A 13,444-nucleotide genomic window follows, 5' to 3' on the forward strand; every position below is an offset into this window, starting at 1 on the left:
CTTTATATCTTTGACTTTATATTTTATACTTTTGATATCTTATATTCTCATATTTTTTGTGTCAACGCTGTAAAGGGATTGCTTTAATCTTGTTGCACAAGTACCGTGTACTTGTGTATAATGACAATAAAGGCATTCTATTCTATTGTAATCAATAAGTAAGTCCCTATATCTTATCAAATACATCCTTAGTTCAGTCAAATTAAGACAGTAGTAAAAACAAAGTGTTGCCAAATCATAATAAATTGGCTAACGCACATTAAAAAAAGATGTATTATATATAATAATAATAATAATAATAATAAATATAATCAACAGAAGCCGAGAACACAAGACTGACTTAACAACTAATTGCAAGCACAGACATTCTCAGTTTCTGTAACAATCATATTATCAATGTACATGTAAATAATCAATATCTATAGTACGTGCTATTACACACTAAGGAATTTCCCCGCTGTGGGATGAATAAAGTATTACCTTATCTTATCTTATCTTAATATATGTGCTTATTATATATGCTTACATATATATATATATATATATATATACTGTTGAGGTGTAAGAGTTACCTCAGTATTGGTTTTAAAAAATGAGTTTGAAGAGTTTGGGGGTCAGGAGAGATGCTGGTGGAGCTGACCCTTGAATGGTTGCCGGACCCTCCATTGACAGAAGTAGTGAGTGGGTGTTCACTGTCCTCCAGTGGTCACTGTCAGGTACTGCATCATTGTGGCACACGTCAAGTTTTCATTGCAACATATCTGGTCAATTATTCACAAAAAAATAAAATAAAATAAATTATAATTCATAATTCTGAAACTGAAGCAATTATATAACAAAATTATGACACAGTGATCATGTAAATTGTTTTCTAGTGGCCAAAAACTACAATTACACATTCTTAAATAGGAATATTTATTATTAGTAATTTAAATGGCTTTAATTGGCTTACTATTTAATTGGAGAACATATTAACTAGTCCATGTTGTTAAACCGTTCCATTCCTTCTGTTACATATATTTTGACCACCAACTTTAAACCAGAAAATTAAAATATGGCTGTGTGCGTCTGCCCTTCATAAATATAAAAATAAATTATTTTAGCTGAATGTGGTTTATTTTGAAGAGAATAGCCGGAAGTACTTTTGTTGTTAGTCGGCGCGAGCTTGACAATCTTCCTGAGTTGAAGCGCAGCGTTTGCTTAATCCAGACTTTGCCTACATAACTATTTTGACTCTGGTTTTACGTCTCTTCCTGTAGCATAAATGCCGAAACTTTTGCAAAAAGCTCCGGGTTTAGTTTCCGCCTGCGTCTGCGTTTGTTGGTGAGTCATAAAAATGTTTTTGTTTTACTAAATTGACGCCTCTCTTTACGATTATGACAGCTGTACATAACCGTTACATTCACCCAGCCCAGACTAGCTAACAATTCCGCTACGGTTACTTAAACCTACTGATACTGACCTAATAACGCTTCTGACACATTCGTTAGAACAGCAGACTGTGTGACTTTGTGCAGTTGTAGTCTAGGCTACATCCATCCATGCATATATCCGTGTTGAGTTTTGTTTCCTGCTTTTAAAACTTCCTCTTCTGGTGAAAAATAAGCAGAAGGGAAACTCCGTTTGATCCTGTGACTTATTCCAGTCAACGTAGTTTAAAAAAAAAATACTTTACGCCCTGCTTTTTATAGCTTTCCTTAATTGTGTAAAAGAAATGGCACATTTTCTTGTAATATTGGTTTGCCTTAGTTGTTTTAGATAAATAAAATTAGAGAGCAGTGTTCTGGGGACAGATGCACTGTGGCGCATTCACTGCCAACCATACCACAGTCCATCTCCATCTCCATCTGTGTCTCACTGCGACCGTGTTGAAGACTGCTGACTGCAGTTTAAAGCTCAGACGATCAGTCGGTTAGTCAACAAGGCGATTAACATCAAATGAAATAGACAACTATTTTAGAATGGATTCATATGTTTAAATAAAAAATGTCTATCTCTCTATGGATTCTAGCATATCGTGATGTGAGGAGTGGATGCTTTTACTTTGTTTTATATAACATCAAACTAAACATCTTTGGTCTTTGGACTGTCGGTCGCGCTGGAAAATTATGACAGACAATTTTTTAAAATAGTTTTCTGACATATAGACCAAACCATTAAAAGATTTGCTGATTAGTCGAAGAAAATGGCACTTACTCACAGCCTTACTGCAGTTCACTCATCTGGAAAAAGCAGCGTGTTTTTAACCCTCTACATCTAATTAATTAATTACATTTTATTTATGGTATCAATTCAAAACAAGAGTTATCTCGAGACACTTTACAGATAGAGTAGGTCTAGACCACGCTCTACAATTTACATAGACCCAACTATTCCAGTAATTCCCCCAAGAGCAAGCAGCTAGTGCAACAGTGGCGAGGAAAAACTCTCTTTTAGGAAGAAACCTGGGACAGACCCAGGCTCTTGGTAGGCAGAGTCTGATGAGCCGGTTGGGGGGGTGATGCACAGTGGCAATGATAGTCACATTAAAGATAATGGCACAACAACTACAAATGGTAGTCGTACTACCAATTACAGGATCAAGACTTTCAAAAAGCAGCTGAAATGAAAAGAGTTGATGGCCAAGAAGGTCAGATGTCATAGATCAGGGTTCCCTGATGCACATGTGGCTGGTATTACAAATATCTACCTCTCTATCAATATATATTCATTTATCTGGTGGGGAATTATTGGCATTGCTGTCACTTCTTCTTTGATCAACCTGCCTCTTAAGGATGGTGAGATGTGTACTGGATCAGAAGAGATTTCTATCTGTCCCCCACCAGCTAGGCAATGGACGGGCAGCAGATCCTGGTGAGCGACCAAGAACCCAAAGCCCTGCGAGAAGACACACGGAGGAGGAGGAGAAAGAAGGCCATCATGTCGACGTCCTGCAACTCCATGGATCAGATCAGCGTTGAGTTTGTCCTGCCCACGGCGGCGCGGGGCGGAAACAGCCCCGACACTCTGCTGCTGGAGGTGGCTGGAAACTGGACGGTGGAACAGGTCTCCTGATTTACTGTCAACACTGGGGTTTCTTCAGGATTAGGGCTGGGTAGCGTTCAAAACATTTCCATATCTTCCAAATCTTTTTATTTATTGTTCAGCTTCTCCTATGTGAGCCCCATCTCTCTGTGTAGCGTAGAGGTTTTCCTGCATGTTTCTACGATGTGTAACGTTAGACAGCCAATCACTAACATTATTAGATCTTGGCACAAGCAAGCTGAGTGCTTATTGGCTCACTGATTGACTCCTTACGTATCAATGTTTGGTGTTGAATGACGAGGCGTTTTTCGATACTCTATACTTTAGAGGCAATTCAGTTGGTGCCTAAAAAGCATCAAATTCAGGACCCAGCCCTGATCCTGATGGAAGTTAAAAGGCTTCTCTCAGTGGCTTTCAACAGGCACTGTATTTCATAGTTCAGTGTTGAGTTTTATTTTTCTCACTTGCCCCAAAACAAATTCCACTTGCACAAAGTAAATTAATACTAACTATATTAGTGGTTATTAAATAATGATTAAGACTCAAAGTTAATTTGATTTCAATTCAGTTTCATTTATGGTATCAAATCATAACAGAAGTTATGTTTCGAGACACTTTACAGATACAGATAGTGAGTCTAGATCACGTTATAATTTACAAAGCCCCAACAATTTTATTGATTCACCCAAAAGCAAGCAACTAGTGCGACTCCCTTTCATAGCATCATTGCAGTCATTGTTATATTTGAGATGCAAGATGCTGCTTGCTTTTATCATAGCACTCCAGCATTTGATTTCTGAATGAAGATGTTCCTTTGAAAAATGATCCGCTTTTATATGCCTCGGACTCGAACTTGCGGCAAACTTTGCAAAACATGGTAATTGTTTCATCGTCATCCCCTTCTGCCACCCAAAACAAAATCCTTCTTCCAGGACGCTTTAAACAATCTCTTTTGCTCCAATACAGCCTTCTTCTTCTTCTTCTTCTTCTTCTTCTTCTTCTTCTTCAAGACAGCCACCAGTCACGCGTCAGTAGCACCAACTCAGTTCTTGATTGGCCAACGGCACATTCGAATCAGCAGCTATTCTCCGACGTGGGCAAGGGGAGGGGGGCAAGAGAACGATGATGTAATTAATGACATTAGGGCTGCAGAATAGGAGGAAAATATGCAACATGCCGTAATGTTGTTGAATATCGCGATAACGATATTACTCGCGATACATAAACAGATGTTTAAGTGTACTCAGTTCTGCATTTCTGCTCTAATACAACAAGATGATTGAGGAATTTAAAACAAACAAAATAAAATAATTTCCAACATTCTTTTGTTGAACAAATTGAATATTAAAGGTACCAGTAAAAATAAAGAATGACAGTTACATTTTAATGTGCAGTTTTCAACTGATATTTTCTTGAAACTAACCTGTAGTTTAATCTGTTTCGTGCCTATTGCGATACGTCGCAGCTTTTCGCGATGTGTTACTTACACTACTTAATATCGCGATGACGATAAAAAAACAATATTTTGTCGAGCCCTATATGATAGGATGAAGATCAGAAAAAAGGGTTGAAACCCAACGGGCAAGTGGGTTTTTCTATTTGCTGGCCCAACGTGGCGTCTTACTTTCAACCCTTATCGTTGAAGCCTGTTGTGTCTTGTCTGGCAGGTGAAAGCTCAGGTGTGGCTGAAGGCAGTGACTTTGAATCTCTGTCAGGACTTCTACCAGCGCTTTTCCCCAGACCACTGCATCCTGCTCTACCAGAAGAAAGGCAACGTGTGCGAGATCTACGATAAGCACCAGGTGTTCCAGACGCTAGACTGCATCCGTTACTGGAGAGGTACAGCACCAACCGGCAATACAAGGGTGTAGTCAGAAACGCAGTCGTTCTGTTGTGGTGATGAATCAATCAATCAATAGTTTATTTCCATACAAAAGAATAAAATACACAAGACACAAAAGTAGTTCACTATAAACAAAAAGAATAAGCACAATACATAAATAATCTTAAATAAATACTCTTGTCCCAAAAGAGAGTAGGAAGAAGTGAGAGGCTTTTTGGGTCCTACCCTTCTTGAAATGCATCATACATCTTTAATTACTAGAGGCCGACTGATATTAGGCATTTTCCAAACAATCAGTATCGGCATTTATAATGGCCGATAAATGTTTTTATTTTATTTATTATATTCATTCATCAGAACCATTTATAATGGCAAATAAATGATATTTAATAAATATTTGTATCGGTATTGGCCTTAAAAATCGATTGGGCTCTATTAATTACAAAATAATTCTTATCAATGTGTTTTCAATCTAGGGCTAGGCAATATAGAGAAAATCAATTATTATATTTTTGACCAAATACCTCAACATTGATACTTCTACGATATTATAGTGTTGACTATTGGTGTTTTCACAAAATATTTACACAATGAGATAAAAGTTTTGATAAATGATCATCAGTAATGTCGATTTAATGACTAAGTGGGTAAAAGCAAATAATAGAACAGTTACAACAGTCTGGTAAGTTCAGAGAATGACTTAACTTTACTGTAATGCAGCCGTTAAAACCAGGAGAAGACACCACTTAGGTCATATTATGATATTCAAAATCTATGATGATATATGGTCCCATATCACGATATCAATATAATATCAGTTTATTGCCCAGCTCTATTTCAATCTATTGTTTTTCAATTAACAACCATACAACCCTGAAACAGAAAACATTGTCAAAATCCTGAAAACATTTGCCGATCAATCAGTCGTTCAAGTTACTATTCAGTGTTTCCTCTATGTTGATTTTGTAGTGGCGGCCCGCCACGGCAACATTTCTGCTGCCACGGTATCAGAAATAGTGCAGATGCACAATAGTTGCGCTTGCCCTTTAAATTATCCTGCCGACATAATGCACCCCCCGTTGGCTGCCGCTCCCTTTGCAATTTAAGTAGAACTATTCAGAGGTTTAACTCAAACAAATCCTAAAGAAAACACTGCTATTCCTTCATTTCTGTGAATAAATCATTTCTACATGTACCATCCTTGAACTACTGTCCATCCGGTATATTTGGCAAGCACAATTCAATTCTTAATAGATCAGAACAAAACTGAAGCACGTTACTACAAAAGGATCAACAATATGAACATCTCTATTTTTTCAAGATGATTTTTTTGGGGGCATTTTAGGCTGTTATTATAGGACAGCTAAGGATGTGAAGGGGATGACATGCAGCAAAGGACCGCAGGTGGGAGTTGAACCTGCGGCCGCTGCGAGACAGAGTGAGCCTTTGTAAATGGGACGCACGCTCTACCAGGTGAGCTATACAGGCACCCCCAAAATTGCGCTTTTATGTTGCATTTTGAACTGTGTGACATTTTTTCTCAATTAAACTATCTTAATAAACTACTCCAGAGAGTCACCCCACTAACAGAAACACATGCTTTACAGAGTAGCGCAGGCACACGGTTGTTTTAAATTAAGCTTCGGCTTTGAGTCGCAGCCCCGACTCTCTATCCAGGAATAATTTTGGTATGTTACCAGGAAGTAAATTGTTGATGACAATGAAGCATGAATGATGTGTTTGAAAAGCCCTGAAGAAAGACGTGGGGCGCATCCAGCTGGTTCCCCGCCCGCAGCCCTCGGACGAGTCCCAGCAGTACCAGCGCTACCTCAACTACCTGATTGGCTACGACGTGACTGATGTCAGCAACGTGCACGACGATGAGCTGGAGTTCACCCGCAGGAAGCTGCTGACTCCGCGACGCATCCAGCTGTCTGAGCGGGACGCAAAACTCTACTCCATGGACCCCTGGGTCACCCGCAAGCCGCTGCCCGAGCACCTGCTCAGCAAGGTATGTGTGTGTGTGTGTGTGTGTGTGTGTGTGTGTGTGTGTGTGTGTGTGTGTGTGTGTGTGTGTGTTCAGTGTTTCCAAAACACGTTCTTTGGTCTATGTATAGAATGAATTTGCAATATTGTCTGTAAGCAAAGGTTTCCCATGTAGACTTCTGTTGAAATCAAAGTGTTTCCAGTGAAATGAACAGATTTTTCTTGAAATGATCTTGCTGACGAGGTCTCACTCACGAGGAAGTTGTAAATAATCTGGTGGGAAAGTTTATTTCCTTCTTCCTTCAAGTTCTAGTTATTTGAATGTACTGTTTGTTTCTTTTATTGTATTTTCATTCCCTCTTTTGTCTGTTAACTTGTTGCTCCTTCAGATCAGCAACGGTCACATCCTGGTGGTGATCCATATCGGCACGGCCAGCCAGACCATCAAGGTCTCCATCGACAACACGCCAGCACAGGTACCCAATGTGGACACCAGTCATTTCTACCGTTTTTTAACATCTTTTTTAATCAGCGATGTGCCAAATCCAGGATTCGGCTTTGGATTTGGCCAAATATTGGACTTTTTTGACGAACCTTAGAATTGTATCCCACGAACCCTACGCTTGCACTATGCGCACTACACTGGTCGCCGTAATGACGCCGCCGTTGATTACAGAAAGGTGTTTGCATAGGGGGAGCGTTCATTGCAGTAGACTGCGAGAAAGTAAAAATGGAACTTGTGAGCAGCAAAAGTATACACTTTATTCACATATGATACCCATACAAAGTATCCCCCCAACACGCCTGGATAAGCAGAAAATGTACATCTGTGATAGAAAAAATCTGTTAAATGAAATATTGGATAAATACTAGGGCTGCATAATGTACTGTTGTTATTTTTTTTATCGTCATCGTGATATCAATGATATCAACTTGCGCAATAAAAACATTGTAAAAGGCTGCGACATAACGTAAAAAACACTCCAATTTTTTTATCAGTAAAAAAATGTACTTTAAAATGTAACTGTCATTCTTTTTGTGGGGTGCCTTTTATATTCAATTCGATGTTCAATTTGTTCAGTAAAAGCATGTTGGGAATGATTTCCTGTCATTTGTTATGAATTCAACAAGAGGTTTGTTGTATTATAGCAGAATACGGAAAGCAGCAGAACTGCACTTCAGTATATGTTTATTTATTGCGATTGATATAGTTATTGCGATATTCATATTTTCCTCATATCGAGCAGCCCTAGTAAATACAGACAGCTAGTGTCAATAATCAGTGGGATCCAAAGGTTTATGTTATGTTTTCCCAATGTTGAACAGGACACTACCATTTTCAGTTTTCCATCTTGTTTAGGTATTGGTGAGCTTTCTCGCCAAGACAGCAAATAAGAGAAGTTTGCTGGGCATTCCTGACAACATGTGCGAGGCCGACTTTGTGCTACGTGTGTGTGGAAGGTATGTCCGAGGCTCAAACGCACCATAGCTACTTAGACATGGAGTCAATGTAATCAAGTTTGCTTTAAAGTATAAGAGTAATTCACAAGCAGACAGTCTATAATATGTCAGGTTTTACAACTTGAAAGTAAGCTTCTCTGTGTCTGTTAACACAGGGAGGAGTACCTGTACGGGGATAAACCGCTGCAGGACTTTAACTGGATCCGTCAGTGTCTGAAGAATGGGGAGGAAATCCACCTGGTTCTGGAGGCGCCACCTGATACAGACCTGGATCTGGTTCAGAAGGAGGACTGGGCACAAGTGGATGACTGCACCGGAGTCGCAGGTAATCATACTGTGTTTGTTACTTCATGATATATCAATTCCTGTTTCTCGAGATATGGTACATGTAAACACAGTGCACGTTTGGTACTAATAATTATCCTCCTAACTTTTCTTTGTCAGGTACCCATGAGCAGTTGACCATCGATGAGAAGGACCATGAACGAGTGTTCACCATCTCCATGTGGGACTGTAACAGGAAGTTCAGAGTGAAGGTGCTGGGTATTGACATCCCATCTCTCCCCAAAATCCCAGAGTTTATTGTCTTCATAGAAGCCAGCATCTTCCACGGCCAACAGCTTTTAGCCCAGGTAATCAAAAACTTTCAACAACAACAACAAAAATCTGATGATGGCAGCCGTGGTCTATATTGAAATTAGGACAGCTAAATCGTGGAACAAACATGTTTTTACGTCTGCCCTTTCTTGTTCCATTTCTCCTTTCCACCCTTTTAAAACTGTAAACTGTGCCTTTAAACGAGCCGTCAGGACTTCTGTACTATTGTGATGTTACAACTATACTATATAAATGTAGTTCACTAGCATGAACCACAGACCGGACAGACCAGTTGGAAAGAAGAAGGCTAAGAATCGTCGATAGTAGGTAGGTCCCCTTGAGCAGCTGGATGTGGCACAGCACTGTGGCCAGCAGAAGGGAGGGACCAGAAGCCGATCGGCCAGGAACAGCTGAAGGAAGGGTAGAGGAAGGGATGAAGGGATGCATGTGCACGGGGTCTTGTGAAGCCTGCGAACACGTGGATGAAAAGGAAGAGATTGCCTGAGACATGACAGAAAGAGGGAGCAGGCACATGGGGAATTACGACCTGACCCCCGCCAGGGGGAGCGGTAGAGGTGAGCAGGGGCTAGGAAGAGCCGGTACGACACAGGACTGGTGTCAATGAGGTACCGTTGAAGGCGGGCCACGGTCCAGTGCCTGATATTGGGTGTCATCTGTGGGGGTAGAGACGGCCGCGCCACGGAGGAGGGCACGCAGCGCCAAGGGGAGTAGCAGGCGCCTCTACAGGAGGAAGGCTGAAGATGCTGAGAGGGTAGACGCCGATCCTTGTGGCTCCGACTTCCCGACCTTACAGACAGAGCGGAAGATGCATGAGAGCTGCAGGAACCTGCCAGAAGCTGAAGCAGAAGCCGCTGGGAGCCGGGGATTGTTCTGCGGAGAAATGGAGAGCTGGGCGAAGCTGAGGCATGGTGACCGCAGACCGCAATTGGCGCCGTTGAGACACACGACGGGCTCCGACTGCTGCGGCGTGACTGAAACATGCCCTGTTTCGAATAGGTCGTCGAACAGATTGTCGTTGACATCAAGTGAGCTTAGCCATAGTTTCGGATCCATGACTGAGAGCGTGGAACGCTGACCCTCTTGCCTCAAGCAATCAGAGACACAAGCCTGGCTGCGCAGCACGGTAGATGTAGGTCTGTTTGGTGATTAGAGGTGTGGTTTAGGCGTGGCCCTGCTCCCGAACCTTAGTTAACAAATTAACTCCATACAGTGCCGCTACAGTGGCGTTACATTCATTCCCCGACTGCAATGATGGTGCAGAGGCTCTTAGAGTGCAGGTGAAAAAGACATGGAAATGCTGACCAATCAGACCGGGCTGGGCTGAGAGGGGTTCTTTAAGAGACAGGCGCTTAACAGAGGGTTTCAGACAGAGGGTGAATACAGGTATATTCAGACAAACAGTATTGGCAGTGCCCTGGAGGTGAACTGGCTACCAGTCCAGTACCAGTACACTCCGTACTTTGGTCTGTACGGGGACTTGAACCTGCGACAACTTCAAACAAGATTCAGCAAATCAGAACTGAGAACCCCACCTATCTCATTTGAATGTTGGCTTTATAACCAACAATTTCAGGAAGAACTGGTTTTCCAAAACAGTACGTTTTGCACAGCAGAGTTTAACCCTGTCTTTACTCTCTCAGGAGAGGACGTCCTCTAAAACCTTCAATGAAGAAGTGCTGTGGAACTGCTGGTTGGAGTTCAACATTAAGATCAAGGACCTGCCTAAAGGAGCACGACTCAACCTCCAGGTGAACATTTCATTAAGATGGCGTGCAGACGAATGAAATATCTTTGGACTCTGTCACTAACTGTTAGTGCTCTACTGTTTTTTCCCAACCAGGTGGTCTGCAGGAAGCAGTCCCAGACGCCAAACTCCAAGGGATCCTCCGCCTACCAAGATAACACAGCGGGAACAGGCAGCCATGATGGTGAGGTCTACTTTCATTGTTCATTAATCTGTTGATAATTTTTTCGATTAAATATCTAGTTTTCTGTATAAAATGTCAGAAAATGGTGAAAAATGTTGATCAGTGTTTCCCAAAGCCCAGCATGACGTCCTCAAGTGTCCACAACTCAAAAGATATTTAGTTTGCTGTCACAGAGGAGAGAAGAAACTAGAAGATATTCACATTTAAGAAGCTGGAATCAAAGAATTCCAAACCATTAATCAATTATCAAAATAGTTGGTTCAAACAAAGATTAGCTTTGTTAGCTTTTGTACTCTACTTCTTTTTTCCTCTTAAAAGATTACACAAACTGATTAATCGCTAATCAAAATAGTTGGCGATTCATTTAATAGTTGACAACTAATCGGTAAATTGATTAATCTTTGCAGCTTTAGTTGTTAAAGTTTACTTGTTGCTTTGGTGTAGTTGCTGAAGTCGTAGTCTGGCTCTGTCCGAGGTTTCTACCTAAAAGGGAGTTTTTCCTCGCCACTGTCGCACTAAATGCTTGCTCTTGGGGGAAGTACTGGAATTGTTGGATCTTTGTATATTATAGAGTGTGGTCTAGACCTACTCTTTCTGTAAAGTGTGTTGAGATAACGCTTGTTATGATTTGATACTATAAATAAAATTGAATTGTATCATGCTGTTAATCATTCGAGCGAGGCTCTGTATCCGTCTTTTCCGTTTTGTCAGGAAAGATCAAGAGCCGTCTTCTGTACTACGTCAACCTGCTGCTGATCGACCACCGCTCCCTGCTGCGCCAGGGCGAGTTCATCCTCCACATGTGGAAAATGCCCGAGAAGAGCGAGGAGAGCAGCAGCAGCATCAACGCAGACAAGCTCACCTCGGCCACCAACCCCGACAAGGCCTCGGCCATGGCCGTCGCCATCCTGCTGGACAAGTACTGCTACCCCGTGGTGCTGCCCAAGAGTCGGGACGTGGGCCGGGACGCCGCCGCAACCACCGCCGGCTGCGACGATGCCGAGGAAGGGGAGCGCGGTCAGAGAGAAATGCCCAACCACCTGAAGAAACAGTTTGAGGCGATTGTGGCCACAGACCCCCTGCATCCGCTCAGCCCTGAAGACAAAGAGCTGCTGTGGCACTTCAGGCATGAGTGTATGCGCGACCCCAGGTAGTTTTTCTATTCATTTCTAGTCTATATCCACAACGTTCCACTTCCGGGATTGCTCCGATGTCTCCGGAAGTTCCGACGGATGTCCCTCATTTCAACCGGATGTCATTACCTTTTTCTTTGTGTTGGCGTCCTAAACTCGGGTAGATTTCTGAGGACCGGTTTAGAGAAATTCTAATAAACCAGAGGACGTTTTCTCCTATCCCACAATGCTGTGTGGACTTTCCAGACCCTCCTCCGCAGCGCTGTGGAGGAGAGTCTGGTAGTTTGAGACAAATTTGTTTCCAAAGAAAATGGACTACTAAATCCGAAATCACAAAAGATTGTAATTGCCAATAGGCCTACACGATTAATTGATATAAAATCACAATCTCGAATCACCCTGTTCACGATTTTAATTTTTAATAACTTTGATTTAAAAACAAAAAACATGTATAAAATAGGTTTTAAAGCGCTGTAATGCTCTCCCTTCTCTTTATTGAGGCCTCTATGTTTACAGGCTTGTGGTGATGCACAATGTGCTATAGGTGCCAAAAAAACTCTGTTTGGCACTGCCAGTTTGTTTTGTTTTGTCATGGTCAAGAAAATTGTGGCAGAGAATTGTGACATCAAAATAAATTGTGATTCATATTTTTCCCCGAATTGTGCAGGCCTAACTGCCAATTAAGTAACACTTTCAAAGAATTTTCCTTGGTGGTTTGGTGCATACATAAACAAACTTATGCAACATCAATATGAAATTGTAGTGGCGATTTTAGATTGAACAAAAACAAACTCAAAACCAATCAGCCACTTAGGCACAGAAGGAACAAATCTTACTCAGAGATAAAAATCTTTTTTTCCAGGCAAAGATGGCGTGTTGTGAGCTTTATTGGCAAACAAACATTTTAACAAAGGAACAATGGTTTCTCTAGGCTCTAGGATAAAAAACCATCAGCCCTCCCCGGTGTCTCTCTGCTGCATCCCTGCTCACTCATACATGGAGACTTCACCTGGTGGCTCAGGCTGGATGGGACTTTCCAAAAAAAAAACACTAGCAGATACTTCACCAAAATAAAGATACCAATGATACAATCAAACTTCTGTAGCTGTAAAATTCAAACAAAACAGAAACTAAATAAATTAGTAAATATTTAACTATTAAATATAACAAAACAATGAATAGCTCCAACAGAAATTAACAATGCATACATAAACAAATATAAACAAAATGGCTGAATTGTGTTGTGCAAAAATATATAGTGTGTGCAAATGGTGGGTGTATAGTCCAGAATTTGGGTTATATAAATGTTATATTCAGGGTTCCCAGAGTCATGGGAAAACCTTGAAAAGTCATGGAATTAGTAAAATACTTTATTATGGAGTCATGGAATTTTGTTGTTTGATTAAATTAATTGTTACAGTAATCTTCCGTAGATAACCTTCCACTTTATT

At 41.2% G+C, this 13,444-nt stretch overlaps 1 protein-coding gene across 1 annotated transcript in view; it reads left to right on the top strand.

Annotated features, from left to right (window-relative positions):
* The first annotated feature begins 1,158 nt into the window (after positions 1 to 1,158).
* pik3cg (phosphatidylinositol-4,5-bisphosphate 3-kinase, catalytic subunit gamma) overlaps positions 1,159 to 13,444 on the top strand; it is a 22,071-nt gene continuing 9,785 nt past the window's right edge. The window contains exons 1-11 of the mRNA XM_032505733.1: positions 1,159 to 1,323; positions 2,826 to 3,045; positions 4,692 to 4,863; positions 6,616 to 6,878; positions 7,243 to 7,329; positions 8,214 to 8,314; positions 8,470 to 8,639; positions 8,759 to 8,946; positions 10,573 to 10,680; positions 10,773 to 10,860; positions 11,572 to 12,010. Of these exons, the coding sequence (XP_032361624.1) occupies positions 2,833 to 3,045; positions 4,692 to 4,863; positions 6,616 to 6,878; positions 7,243 to 7,329; positions 8,214 to 8,314; positions 8,470 to 8,639; positions 8,759 to 8,946; positions 10,573 to 10,680; positions 10,773 to 10,860; positions 11,572 to 12,010 (1,829 nt within the window). The 5' untranslated portion in view covers positions 1,159 to 1,323; positions 2,826 to 2,832. The remainder of the gene's footprint in view (positions 1,324 to 2,825; positions 3,046 to 4,691; positions 4,864 to 6,615; positions 6,879 to 7,242; positions 7,330 to 8,213; positions 8,315 to 8,469; positions 8,640 to 8,758; positions 8,947 to 10,572; positions 10,681 to 10,772; positions 10,861 to 11,571; positions 12,011 to 13,444) is intronic.

This window comes from Etheostoma spectabile, chromosome 23, assembly GCF_008692095.1.
Source record: "Etheostoma spectabile isolate EspeVRDwgs_2016 chromosome 23, UIUC_Espe_1.0, whole genome shotgun sequence".
In the NCBI taxonomy this organism is placed as follows: Eukaryota; Metazoa; Chordata; class Actinopteri; order Perciformes; family Percidae; genus Etheostoma; species Etheostoma spectabile.